The 14,790-nt window shown below is 41.1% G+C and overlaps 1 protein-coding gene across 1 annotated transcript in view; it reads left to right on the forward strand.

Moving 5' to 3' along the window:
- pudp (pseudouridine 5'-phosphatase) overlaps positions 1-12,313 on the forward strand; it is a 13,072-nt gene extending 759 nt beyond the window's left edge. The window contains exons 2-4 of the mRNA XM_078243512.1: positions 867-1,085; positions 1,454-1,683; positions 9,615-12,313. Of these exons, the coding sequence (XP_078099638.1) occupies positions 867-1,085; positions 1,454-1,683; positions 9,615-9,791 (626 nt within the window). The 3' untranslated portion in view covers positions 9,792-12,313. The remainder of the gene's footprint in view (positions 1-866; positions 1,086-1,453; positions 1,684-9,614) is intronic.
- Positions 12,314-14,790: the final 2,477 nt, after the last annotated feature.

Raw genomic sequence — 14,790 nt, forward strand, 5'->3', positions numbered from 1 at the left:
TGTTTGCTTCTTTTCTACATTTATATACAAATTAGCAGATATTTAGCAAGATAATGCTTCATTTGAATATCTTAACACAAGATCATTGAATAATAATCTTGTTAATGTAAATGAATGCGTTGAGTTTGACCTTATTCACCCTCCATAAGGATCCATGTTATTTCATTTAGTATTTTCTGATTTTAGACACACAGACTGTCTTCCATATTTTTATTGTTGCTTTTTGGACCTTTTCTGTGTCATCGTTTTTATGATTTTGTTTTTTTTACCTTTTTGTTGGTTCTTTTCAAAGTTTGTGATGTTTTCTCTGTTTTTGTCATTTTTGTTCCTTTTTTTTGTTCCTTTTTTATAAAGACATTGGTACTTTTTCCAGCATTTTTTGTCGCTTTCTCTTTGACTCTTTATTTAATGTTACTTTATTTAATGTTCACATGTCTTTATGTTTTTTGGAGTTTTTTTTGTTTTTGCCGTTTTGTCTCAATTTTTAAACTTTTCCAAAATCTGAAGTTTTTGCCGTTTTTTTTCGATGGTTTTGGATGTTTTTAGTTGTTTTGTTGCCCATTCTTCAGTTTTTTTCTGCATTTTGATAATTTTTTGTGTTTTTTTTTTTCTACATTTATATGCAAATTAGTATATATAATATTTATATAGAAGTTTGAGATGTTTTTGTCACTTTTTTGACGTTTTTTTCCAGCGTATTTGGCATTTTTGTTGCTTTTTCATAAATACATTGTTTTTCATGGATTTTGTGGCTTCCTTTAACGTTTTTGTTGCCTTTATGGACGTTTTTGAAATTTCTTTTTTGCATGTTTTTTCCGTTTCTGTTGCCATTTGATGTGTTTGTATTTGCATTGTCTGATTTGCAGACACAGAGCGGCTGTACACCGTGTCCTTCCAGGAAGTGTGTGACCGCTTTGGGAAGCAGTACACGTGGGCGGTGAAGTCGTTGGTGATGGGGAAGAAGGCTCTGGATGCTGCCCAGATGATCCGGGACGCTCTGGAGCTTCCTCTGACCGCCGAGGAACTCCTCGCTGAAACCAGACGGATCCAAGAACGCATCTTCCCCTCCGCTAAACTCCTGCCAGGTAGGAGAACACGCCTCTCACAAGAACACGGCTTCACTGGCCTGCAACATGAAATAAGCAACTGAAACATTGGGGGAAAAAAGTGACAAAAATGTCAGGTATTACAAAAATGAAATGCCGAGCTTGTCTGCCGCTGCATTTTTCCGTTTTATTTATACATTTTGTTTAGCATTTTTGTTGCTGTTTTGTCAAAATGTAAAAAAAAGACACAAATGTCCAAGTGGAGGAAAAAAATGTGACTGCTGAGAAGCTCCGCCCCTCACTAACCTTCTGCAATGCGCCACCCTGTAGGCGTGTGTAGACAAAAACATTGGAGAAAAAAGACAGAAAAGCCCCGCCCCTGCATAACCTCCCCCCCGTGTGTCTAGGCGTGGAGAAGCTGGTGCAGCATCTCCGTAACCATGGCGTCCCCGTGGCGGTGGCCACCAGCTCGGCCGGCGAGACGTTCCAGCTGAAGACGAGCCGACACAAAGACTTCTTCGGCCTGTTTGACCACGTCGTCCTGGGAGACGACCCCGAGGTCAAGAACAGCAAACCTCACCCGGACTCCTTCCTCGTCTGCGCCGCCAGGTTCAACCCCCCCGCTGCTCCAGAGAAGGTAACCTGATGGGGTAAAGATGTCACATGTTTTAGGTCAAACATTTAAAAGTGACAAAAACGTCGGGGGGGGGAAAGAGACAAAACTGGCAGTAAAGAAGCGACAAACGGATAAAAAACCGACCTGCGAGGTGTAGTTCCAGTTCTGGAGAGGTGAGGTCAGGCTACGGCGTAGGTTGGGTATCTCCATACGTACGTAGCCATGGCGTAGATTTAACAGAGAAGCATTAATCAGCCTACCGCCGTCCGCGCTTTTGTGTCTATCAGTGTTTGAGTTTTTTGCCGATGACGGTAAATAGGGCGGACATCGGCCTACTTTCTACATGCTGCCGCTTTAAATACAGATACACTTTTAAAACTACTTTGAAAGTAGGGAAATAAAGGTACAAAATCGTCCAGAAAATAAAGCAACTTCTGAGTGGTCCCTTTGTCAACCATGTGTCGAACTGTATTTCCTAAATGGAGTTGTGTTTTGCTGCCTGTGTGTCAGCCGAGGGCTTTTTATTTGCAGCTGACGCTTTGATCAGAAGCTCTGAGTGTTCATGTTTATATCTTCAGACTCTCTGGAAGCCTTTCTCAGTGTTGAGTCACCCGAAATATCTGCCGAATGTGTCTCTAAAAGCCAGCGAGTAGCAGTGTCAGGCCTGACCTACTTCCATCTAACTAGAGAAATGGAAGCACTACGCTGATTTAAATCTTTCATTTGTCTTTTTAGGAATATGCTCCATTTGATGCACGCTGGCAGACATAATCTGATGCTTTGTTAGAGTTAGGTTAACCATAACCCGAGATAAGACAGAAGGTGAAGATGGAGAATTTTGTGAAAATAGTCTAAAAGCCAAGTAAGTTGAAATAGGCACAAAAAAAGACGATATGTCAGAAAAAGATGCCTTAAAAGATGCCTTAAAGCCACCAACGTTGAAATAGACACCAAAAACAACAAAAAAGGGTTGAAAAAAGCGACAAAAACAGTGTCATAAAAATCAGAAAAGGTGTCAAAATGTCAGAAAAATTGTTGAAAAATAAATATCAACAAATGAATTGAAAAAGGCACAAAAAACGACAAAAATGTTTAAGCAATTGAACAAAGTTGAATAAAAATCAAATGCTAAAGGCTTCATGTTTTTACAAATGATGTAGAGATTTATTTTTTTTTATTTTTTTTTGAGCAGTTTTGAGTCACCCGAAATAGCTGCCAAATATAAATATATGTCTCTAAAAGCCAGCGAATAACGGTGTGAGGCCTGACCTACTTCCATCAAATTAACAAGGATAAAGATATAACTCTGATCTTTGGCTCCTGATCATGAGGATGTGATTGAGTGATTGTTTGAAACTCTTAATAGTGTTCAGTTTTAGTGTCTTTTTTTAGGAAGATAGTGAATGTCACCTATGAATCATAATCTGAACTGTGCAGATGCTTTTTAGATGAGAAGAGAAGGAAATAGAGACGAAGAGGAGACGAGATGAAGTGAGAAAAGGCATCACATTCTCTGCACAACAATTCATAAGATATCGTACAAAATGATGTTTGTTGACCGGTCACATGACAGTTAAGTTTAGCGTCTTTACGGGGAACAAACAGGTGTCAAAAAAAGTGATGAAAACGTAAAAAAACATGGACAAAAACGGCGAAAAAGGCATATAATCAAAAAAAAATAAAATAAATATATATATATATATATATATATATATATATATATATACACACACAGTGCTTTGCAAAAGTATTCACCCCCCTTGGCATTTTTCGTGTTTTGTTGCCTCACAACCTGCAATCAACATGGATTGTTTGAGGATTTGCATCATTTCATTTACAGAACATGCCCACAACTTTGAAGATGTTTTTTAAAAAAAAATTTTTTTATTGTGAAGCAAACGACAAATAGGACAAAATAACAGAAGAAGTCAATGTGCATAACTATTCACCCCCCTAAAGTCAATACATTGTAGAGCCACCTTTTGCGGCAATCACAGCTCCAAGTCTCTTTGGATAAGTCTCTATGAGCTTGTCACATCTTACCACTGGGACCTTGCAAAACTGCTCCAGCTCCTTCAAGTTGGATGGTTTGTGCTTGTGAACAGCAATCTTTAAGTCTGACCACAGATTTTCTATTGGATTGAGGTCTGGGCTTTGACCAGGCCATTCCAACACATTTACGCGTTTCCCCTTAAACCACTCAAGTGTTGCCTTAGCAGTGTGTTTGGGGTCATTGTCCTGCTGGAAGGTGAACCTCCGTCCTAGCCTCAAATCACACACAGAGTGGTACAGGTTTTTCTCAAGAATATCCCTGTATTTGGCACCATCCATCTTTCCCTCAACTCTGACCAGTTTCCCAGTCCCGGCTGCTGAAAACCATCCCCACAGCATGATGCTGCCCCCACCATGTTTCACTGTGGGGATGGTGTTCTTTGGAGTGTCTTCTTTGATGGCCGAAAATTTCAATTTTAGTCTCATCAGACCAGAGCACCTTCCTCCATACATTTTGGGAGTCTCCCACATGCCTTTTCGCAGACTCAAAACGTGCCATTTTGTTTTTTGCTGAAAGTAATGGCTTTCTTCTGGCCGCTCTGCCATAAAGCCCAACTTTATGGAGCGTACCGCTTATTGTCGTCCTATGTTCAGATACTCCAGTCTCTGCTGTGGAACTCTGCAGCTCCTCTAGGGTTACCTAGGTCTAGATCTCTGTGCTGCCGGAGATTTCCTGTGAAATTGGGACGATTTGAATACCTTTTTTGTGTGATTCACCGAGACGTTGTCCCTCCCTGTGAACAGTTCAGCGGCCTCGGCGAGGGAGTGATGTCCACGCTCCGTCTGAGTCCAAAAGGTGAAAGAGCTCTCTGCAGCTCTCTTTCTCCACTGAGAGCTAAAGACATTTTTCACAACTCCAGAGTAACACTTTACTGACAGGTGTGCTCCCCACTGGCAAAGGAGAGAGGCAGAGCTAACTAGAGCTGTAACAATTTCAAATTGTGCGATTAGACAATAATGTAATAGTTGTTACAGGCCTAGAGATAACTACTTCTAAATATTGTGACTTTTTTCCTCTAAAATTGTCTTTTTTCTTCAAAATAATGCGACTTTGTTGCTGAATATATTGTGACATTTTTCCTCAAATATTGCGACTTTTCTCCTTTTAAAACAATGCGACTTTTTCTCCAAATATTGCATCCTTTTTTCCTCAAAATAACGCGACTTTGTTGCTCAAAATATTGTCTTTTTTCTTCACAATTTTTCCTCAGAGAGCAAACTCCAGAGTAACATGAGACGGGGAGATTTTAGTGAGAGGTGTGCAGCCTGAATAAGATTAATGAAAGATGAAAGTGAGCTTCATGCCCACACTGATAGGAGAGGGAGAGAGGAGCGATAACTAGTTCTTCCCCTGCCATTAATCATACCAGGCATTAGATTACACCCGGGGAAGATATTCAAATCAGCTACAATTAGGACATGAACTTTTCTATCTGAACATTTAAATTGGCCCATTACTGCTCTGACAAAGCTCGCTGTATTTACATATAGATTTTCAAATGTTTGAATTAAGGCCTGTGTGTGAAAATGGTAAATGTACGGTGTTTCCCACACACAGACTAATGTGTGGCGGTGCGCCGCACTGTCAACACCGGCCGCCACACGTTGCGTTTCGTTATTATTATTATTTTTTAAACGCTATTTAAAACATGTTCAGCTGCATTTCCTTTAACTGCTCTCCTCTGTCTTTCTGTCACTTGTGTCTCGCTCACACACACACACACACACACACACACACACACACACACACACACACACACACACACACACACACACACACAGCTCCTCCCACCGGGCGGTGTTTGGTGTTTTTAGCCCCCAACGTCACCTTCCAGGCAGTGCGGCAATGGTTATGTTTAGGGTTAAGGCTGTTCTCTTAATACATCCATGGTTAAGGTGAGGGTTAGCTGCCTGTAAGGCGACGTTGGGGGCTTAAAACACCATCGAGCCCACTGTGCACACAGCGTCAGTCTCCATAAAGGAGAGAAGACGGCTGGCCAAATTCACTAGTTCACTAAAGGTTGGTATCTATCTCGTGAACACCTTTACACAATCACACATTAAAAAGTGCTATAAAAATATTTTATATTCTGAATACAATGTTGAGTCCCAACCCGACTCTTAGCAAACAAGTGATTGTGCCTGCTTTAGAAAGTTAACTAGTCGCAAGTTTGCGGTAAAATGCAGTTGTGTTGTCGAGGTCAAAACACTATATAGCAGCTGTGAATCAAATGAACTTATTATAAATAATGTTATGTCATTTTTTACTCTGACACTGAATGCTGATTCAATCCAGATGAGTCTGAAACAGAGCTCAACAGTCCCACTAGTGGAGTAGTTATGGTATTAATCCGTTTACAATATTTCCAGGCTTCAACCAGTGAAAGACTGGGAGAGGCTCAGGGAGAGAAACAGATTCGTTAGGCATTGAAGTAAGAGAGGAGGACAACATCACTCAGTTTTTGTTACTAAAATAAGTATTCCCCCCCCCCCAATTGCTTTCTAATCTGTGGGAAACACTGATGTAAGTAAATGCCAAGTGGTTGAGGGCGCTTTAAATGCTTTAAGTGCTTCTGTGCTGCACTTCCCGGAGATCACACTCAATCTTTTCTACTTTTGCTGCATGTGTTGGTTGCGACTCAGCCCTGATGTCCCTGTCCTCTTGATTCGTTACTTCATGGCTGTGGATTTTGGTGGCGGCGGTCTGGAGGTGAACCGTTATGCTATGCTAACCAGGCTACTAATCACTCCTATAAGCTAGCAGGCCAGTGACCTAGTTTCCCCTTTATGTGTTGCATTAGAACTAAAAGATGTGACCTGAACTTTTCTGAGTGAAATGCAACCTTTCCTAACACGTTTGGGCAAGTTGGTTGTTATGTTTACTTGCCCAATGTGGCATTTTACTTGCCTGGCGTGTTGTTTACTTGCCCAATGTTTTACCTGCCCGATGTGTTGTTTTGTTATGTTTACTTTCCCAACGTCCTGTTTACTTGCTGACATGTTGTTTACTTGCCTGGTATGGCGTTTACTTGCCCCTGGGCCATCGGGCAACCCTTCTTGTTGATGCCTGCCTCTGTGCAGCCCGTCAGCTCTTTGATATGGATGTTCTGTTTAAAAGGTGTACCCGTCCGTGGGGGGTGTAAGAAGACCATTTTCTCCAGCGTTGGTGGAGCTTCTGTCCGTATTCAGTCTGTACTTGTTCACCGACATAGTTGTGTAATCTACCCAAATAAAAAGAGATATTACATGCCTGGATGAAAGACGTTTCCCAGAATGCATCACCTGCTCCGTCTCTTAGGTGACTGGCTCGCTGTGTGTAGAAGGATCAGGAGCTTTTGTTCCCATGAAATGAAGACGTACAAGACAACTGAAGCAATCAAATCTGGCTGTTATTATATTACAGTCACGACTGATGTGCATGATGTGAGGCTTTAATAAGCTGACGTGTCATTGTGATCAGAAACATCCTTGGATCCCTTTAGTCTGTCTGTGTGACCTTTGAGATACGATGCTAACCCTTCTACTTTGAGTCTGTGTATCATTAACTTCGGCTTTATTTTTATTTCTGCTCTTCACAAACAGAGCAAAGGGAATCTTACACCCCCACTCGCTCACGCTGCCCTCGGCTGCAGGATCATTTCAGAGATGTAGACAATCTGTCACTGTCGCTTATTCATCGCCGACTGCATGATGCACATGACACGTGGACGCGTCAGCTTGTTAAAGCCTCACATCATGCACATCAGCCGTGACTGTAATATAATAACAGCCAGATTTTATTGCTTCTGTTGTCTCGTACGTCTTCCTTTCACGGCTCTCCTAGGAACAAAAGCAGCAACATCCCTACACACAGTCAATCATAAGACGATGAGACGGAGCAGGTGATGCATTCTGGGAAACGTGTTTCATCCAGGCATGTAATATCTCTTTTTATTAACTATGTCCACCTGTTATCTCAGGTTCTGTAATCCTTCCCAGTGCGTGCGTGTCTGTGTTCAGCAGATTGAAGGGTCATTCCTCCATCTCGCTGGGTAATTACCAGCTTTAGATTAGGGGGATTAAGGAGGGCCCTTCGTTGTGAACTCACGGCGTTTCTGCTGTCATTGTTACTCCGGTTTCAGGCTTAGTGACATAACAGAAAAAAAACACCAAAAACATTGAAAAGAGTCGTACGAGTACGTACGAGGAGCTATAAAGATGTTTTTTTACTTTTTGTAACTGCCGTCTGTACTCCACTGCGAGCTGGGCCATTTTCACCCATTTGAGTTGATGTTGAAGCAGATTAAAGGGTCATTCCTCCATCTCGCTGGGTAATTACCAGCTTTAATTGCTCCGTTGTGAACTCTCGGCGTTTCCGCCATCATTGTTCAGCGTCCTCCGGTTTCAGGCTTAGTGACATCACAGAAGTCAGTGAGGGTTTAGAGAGACTCTTTGTTCTGCTGGAGTATTAGAGGAAAGGGGAACAAAGGTCCTGCAAGCCTTTCTCTGTCTGAGATTCAGCTTGTTTTGGTGCTTCTGTAGAGCTTAGGACTCGTTGGACGACTGTTTAAAGCTGTGTTCAACCCAATAATAATAATCCACCGATGTTAATAAGAAAGGAAACAAAGACAAGAACGTCTGAAGAAAATCATTGAAGAATTGCTTCAAAAATTTTAAAAAAGGTGTAAAAAAAAAAGGTGCCAAAAACGTTGAAATTGTCTTAAGCTTTTAAAAAAGAGTTTTAAAAAAGAGTGAAATAAGCACTTCACAAAACATAAAGTGTCAGAAAAAGAGAAAAAAAGCGATTTAAAAAGAGTCGAAAAATGCATTTAAAAAAGTGTCTCAAACTTTTAAAAAAGCAATTAAAAAAGCGTAGAAAGACTTTTCTAATTGCCCCTGCCTCTCTCGTTTTAAAGTGTTGAACAGTTGGTATTATCTGTTCCTCTTATTGGATCCCAAAAAGTGATTAACCTCGCGCTGACGGTTCAGCCGTATCCATTTACTGCAGCTGTTGGAGTGTCCTTGTTCAACATGTGCACAGTTAAGTATTTCCAATGCCATTTAGCCTCCGTGTTTTCCATATTTTGACTCGGCTCGGCATGTCGCAGCGACTCAGTTCTGGCTCACAAATGCTGTCGTCCTTTCCATTTCTCCAAAAAGACGGTAGCAGACGGGATTCAGTGCAGCAGCGACTGGTTTAAAAAGAAAGTTTTCTTTGACTTCTAAGAGGATAAACGTTACAAACAAACATGTCACTCATCTGGCGATAGCAATGTTCTTTCCTACGATGTGACAAGATCATGTGACTTGAACATTAAGTTGTTACATTTTACTAATTTAGAAGCTGGCTAGTAAGCTACCCTGTTTGCTTGCTAGGGGGGTAAATGTTTAGCGGTGTAGAGGGCGCAGAGAGAGAGAGGTCTATTACAGTCTTTATATTAAATATCACGGTGTAGGATATTAGTGTATTAACGTTAGTTTATTTTGTAATGTGTAGGTATGTAGAGATCTGTTAAAAGACATATTGTTGGAATAAATATATCTACACAAGTTGTTATGTATAGCTCGTATGTTTGCTATCTTATGGACATAATGTGCTAAAATAGTTATTCCAATGATTCGAACATGTGTGTTTTTAGAAGGAACATTCGAGTGTCATTTTTTACCAGTTTTTCTTATGTGTGTTGAATTGATCAGACGATATGAAAAATGAAAGGAGCCTTGGCTGTGCCTGTCACAGTCGTTTGTTTGTTTTCCTCACTCTCGATTTTGAAGCTGAACAGCCAATCAGATGAATTGGCTGTTCAGCCGACTGCCAACAGCCGCCGACGCGTGGCGACAGTGCGGGACACACCGCATAAACTAGGGTTGGCCCAACTAGGACGGACATTTAGTTTTTCTCTCTTCTGTCCTTTGTTCAGTGCCTGGTGTTTGAAGATGCTCCCAATGGCGTGAAGGCGGCGCTGGCGGCGGAGATGCAGGTCGTGATGATTCCCGATGACAACATGGACCCGGGTCTTACCCAGGAGGCCACGCTGCGACTCCGGAGCATGGAGGCGTTTGAGCCGCAGCTCTTTGGCTTACCGGCATTCGACTGAGCTGGAAAACCTCAAACATTTTAGAGACCAGACAACTAATCCGTTCATCCAGAAAATAATCCACACATTAATCCAGGGTGAAAATAATTGTTAGTTGCTGCTCCAGCAGCCCGTAACTTTTGTTTCGGAGCGCGGGTATTTAACCCTCCTGTTTTCAAAGTTTCTATATCAGACTTTTGGGTTTCTTTCAACCAAATTTCCCCAAAATAACACGTATGGTTCCATACAATGCTCTTCACGAGATCTGTACTTTCATACAATTCTAGGTGTTTTATTTGATGGCATTATCCTGACTAACCTTTGACATTTCTGTGATTATCCATTACCTTCATTCCTCTTATACTGGTGATAATGGAAAAAAAGTGCCAAAAAAGTTGAAAAAAGCGCCAGAAACATAGAAAAAAAACAAGCAAACGTCCCAAAAAAAAGTAAGAAAAATGTAAAAACATAATGTAAATTTTGACCCTGGACACAAGGGTTAAGTGGTACCGAAATCTGCAGTCCAGTAGATACCCATCTTTTGGAGCAGTGTTTCTCAAATAGCCTTTGTTTTCTACCAAAAAATGTTTTGCATTGGTCAGGGGGTACTACGTTTTAGGAACCCAGAGAGACGTTAGAACAAAGCAGAGAACCAGAGAAATAAAACCTTGTTTTCTCTACTAGAAATGCAGCTGAAGCAAGTATCTCACTATCACTATCCTCATTCATTTTTTAAGACGCTACAAATGATGTCTAGCTACTAACCCTAACCCTGAAGAGTCTGAAGTTAGAACGTAAGTACAGAGAGTTGTTTCTATGCAGATGATACACCGTCTTGTTGCATTGGGATCTGGAAAACGTGGGAAAAAAAGCACCAAAAACATTGAAAGAATGTGTCAGAAAACGTTTAATAAAGCATCAAAATATCCAAAAAGCGCCATAAAGGACCAGAAATGAAAAAAAGCAGCAAAAGCTTCCAAAATGACAAAAAGTGTGAAGAATGCACCGAAAATGCACAAAGAAAGTGTGCTTTGAAAAAGCACTAAAAAGTAAAAAAACTAAGCAAAAAAGCGTCAAAAACATCAAATAAAGCGGCAGAAATGAAGAAAAAAAACGTCAGAGAAAAAGAAATGTGCTTTAGAGGCACCGAAATAAGGCACTGGACATCGGTCTGATAGATACCGGGTGTTTAGGAGCTTTCGGTACTCAACCCTAGTCAAAATACTGTCAATGCAACACTGTCCTTGTCATACATTTTGTTTAAACGGTCTTAGGGCGTTTTCACACCGACAGCCTTTAGCTCGGTTGAATCGAACTAGAGAACTTGGGAAGGTGAGAATGCGGCAATCGAACTCTGGTGCGCACCAAAAGTGGACCAAACAAGCGTAGCCGAGACCTGCTTGAAGAGGTGGTCTCGGTACACTTTCATTCGAACTCTGGAGCGGTTCATTTGTGGTGAGAACGTGATCCGTACTCGAACCGCACCAACTATACGTACTCCTCCAGTCTGAGCTGATGTCTCCTGTAGTCAGGTGTGTTTAGCAATCTGCGATGCAGCAGAGCAGCAAAGCTGTAGCATCTTGACAGAAATAGACTGCAGTCAAGCTTGCCGTCCGTCACTCGTATCTCCGTGGTCAAACCAGCCGCCGCTAAAGTTGGAGACAGACGCCGGCAGAGCAGAGCGAAGTCTCGGTGACCAGAGCAGACGTAGTCACGTCGCTCGCCAAACAATGGCTGATCATTTTAATGAAATGGGCTGGTTTGACCACTAGACCAGAACACAGGACCTTCTTCCTGTATTTACTTTCTTGCTCCCGCCCCCAGACATATCGTTCTTGCGTGATTTGTAATGACGCATTTTGGTACGCTTAGATTTTTCCAGGTGTGAAACCAAACCAAACCGAACCGAACCGAGGGCAAACTGCTCCAAGTTTACTAACTCGCCAACTGATTCAGACCAAAGCAAACAAACTACAGGTGTGAAAACGCCCTTTGTGAAATTTGAAAGACTCTTCTCCTCGGTGTAATCCGTTCCTCCCCCCTTTCATTTCTGCCCATGTCTGCCTCAACACTTACTTCATGTCACATATCGCCCATCCTCTCGCTGAGCAGGCTTTAACGGAGGAACCCGCTGGTGAAGCCTGGTGCACGGCTCCCTCAGACAGCTGAAATAGGATTTCACATAATTTGCACATCCATCCACTTCCCCTCCATGCCTTCCTGTCCTTTCATCCTCAAAGTGGGGGTCGTCTCCTTGGCTTTTTTCCCCTTTCTCCGTTTTTTGCTCACACTCTCTGTAGTTGTACATGTTATTTTCCCTCTCCTGGCTCAAATTGTGGTTGATTTCTTTCCTTGCGTGTGCCTTTGGACTCTTCCATCCATCCTCAGAGTGATTGTAGTTTTAAATCTGTTTTAATTTGGATTCAAATCATTTGCGTGAAAATATCGCTGGGTCAGATCCCAAAAGGACTCTAACAACATGTTGTTCTGATGTGCAAATGTGTTAACTTTTCATTTTCAAATAAAGAAATCAATAACACAAACCCAGAGTGTAGCAGTTCTGCAATTTCCATTCATTTTAAATTCATTTTCATCTTGACTTTGATTTCGGATCGAATTAGTTCTGAGTTCTTTGCACATATATTATATTGCTAATATTTAAAACGTGGAAAAAAGCACCAAAAATGTGCCAAATATTTTTTAATAAAGGAGCAAAATGTCCAAAAAGTGCCAAGAAAGGACGAGAAATGAAAAAAAAGCAGCAAAAGTGTTAAAGAAAGCTTCCAAAATGTCAAAACGTGTCAAGAAGGCACTGAAAATGTACAAAAAAGTGTAATTTTTCTTCTTTGAAAAAGCACTAATTCAAGGTGAAGCTTTCATACACCTCAAAATACTCGGGCATGATTTTATTGCCGCTCCAGTCTCAGTCATGTTGCCATGGAACATGTTTACCAGGATCTGTCTGTTTCCATTGATTACTCTCTTTCACTTTCTGCTTTACTGTTTTTCATGTTGCAGGAGATTTGTCAAAATGCTGCTGTTAAGTGTAATGATAGCCAATCAAACAAAACAGAATACATAATGCACTTTAAATCCTGTGTTGCCGTACTTTAAGAATTCAAGGTGAAACTTGTATACACTTGTCACTGCAGTCTGTTGTGTTGCCATGGAACATGTTTTCCATGTCTGTATCTTGTCTGTTTCTGTTGATTGAGAGCACATACTCTACAATCACAAATGTCTTTCTGCACGTCTTTGGAATTGAAATCCAGCTAGTGAAGAGTGTTGTGGAGCTTGGCATCTTTTCCTCTCATATGTGCGCGCTCTGACCCATTTGAAGATAATGGCTTCCAGCTGGGGGCTGAAATAATTTTTTCAGCCAGGCTTTTTGTCATACTTAAAACGGCTATCTTTAGGCTTTTTTGTGGGCTCGGTGACTGTGTAGTTGGTCAGCAATCCAAATGCCCCCACATCTCTCTGAAAATACCTGTTATAAAATCAATAATGCTTAACCCTGCTGCCCTTCTTCCAACATGTTTTATTCTTCCCCATGTCTGCCAATCACCCTTCTCTTTTATCCTTGCCGCAAACCTTTTCAGCTTTAATTCTGCCTGTGACTGAAGAGGGCAGGAGAGATAGCTCCCCGACATGTTTCCCAGGCCTCTTTTCTCGTCTGTGCTCACCACTGATAGGCGAGAGTGGCTGTGGGACTCATTCGTCTTCAACGTCAGGTTTTATACCCAGATTTTTATCAGCACTCAGACAAGCAGCTTCTCTAAAGGCAAAGTCGAAAAACACTGGACGCCAGAGAAAGACATTGTACGACCTCATTTAAAACAGTTAAGCTTTTTAAAAAATGTTATTATCGCAACTGTGGAACCAATTTCTGCCAATGTGAAGGGGGAAAAAAGATCCTGTAAGTCATTACAATGAGAAACTTCCTCAAAATAATGACTTAGCTTCTCAAAATGAGTTAGTATGTAAGGGTTAATGCCCGTCCAGGTGTCCAATGAACGACGGTGAGGCGTGAACCATTCGACGCACATTAATACTTGACAATAGACACCTCGAAGGACTTATTATTCCATGGTTACTTTTAAAACCATTGATTTATATTTAATGAATCAAAATCTAAAGGTTTTTATAATCCATAACTCTGCTACCCATAAGGTTCTTATGCAATGCAAACGTTGTAAATGTAAATGGGACAGACCTGAGATACGACCTGCCACCCTTAGCAACGGGAGATATTTATAGAGTCCGCTCAGCTCAGACAGGTCAATAACATTGTGTACGATCAGTAAATATCATTTGACAGTATGTTTTACTACAAGACAAGCTAGCTATTGACCGTGAAAAAAACATCAGAAAAAAATTCAAAAAAGTCCAAAAACATCAGAAAAAGCTTCACAGATGTCAGTAAAATGGACAAACCCCTCTCCCAAAACCCTCTGTGACCGACATAAGTTGTCGGAGCACAAATCATACAATTTGAAATGTAAAAAAGAAATTACAACTGTGAATCACTTTATTGGACAATTTTCCTTAAAATATACAGTCATACAGCTGTTAACACACGGAGTGTATCGCTATGCAAGCAAGATTGAAAGTCAAGAACAATGAGTACGGTTGACAATCAGTAAATATAATCTGACAGCATGTTTAACGACACAAGCTAGCTCTCGGCCGTGTCATCATCCCCAAATCAATATAAAGACTGTCAGGAACAAATGATCCTCCATGTGTACTCTCGTGAAGCTTCATTTGGCCATTACTACTGTTAGTGTACATCTTGTTCTGAGTTTGTATACCATTCTCTTTTGCGTGTGTTGTGAATGTATGAAAACGTGATAAATAATAAAAACTTTGGTCATAAAAAAGAGAAAGTTTCTCATTATAATATCTTACATTGGCAGAAATGGGCTTCCATACCAACGGTCCCTCTGACAAAATGTGGAAAGAGCAGAATTGGGAAGCTCATCAGATAATGCAGGCAGGCCTCTTTCTGTATATTCCCTTC

The sequence above is a fragment of the Sander vitreus genome, chromosome 24, assembly GCF_031162955.1.
Source record: "Sander vitreus isolate 19-12246 chromosome 24, sanVit1, whole genome shotgun sequence".
NCBI classification, from domain to species: Eukaryota; Metazoa; Chordata; class Actinopteri; order Perciformes; family Percidae; genus Sander; species Sander vitreus.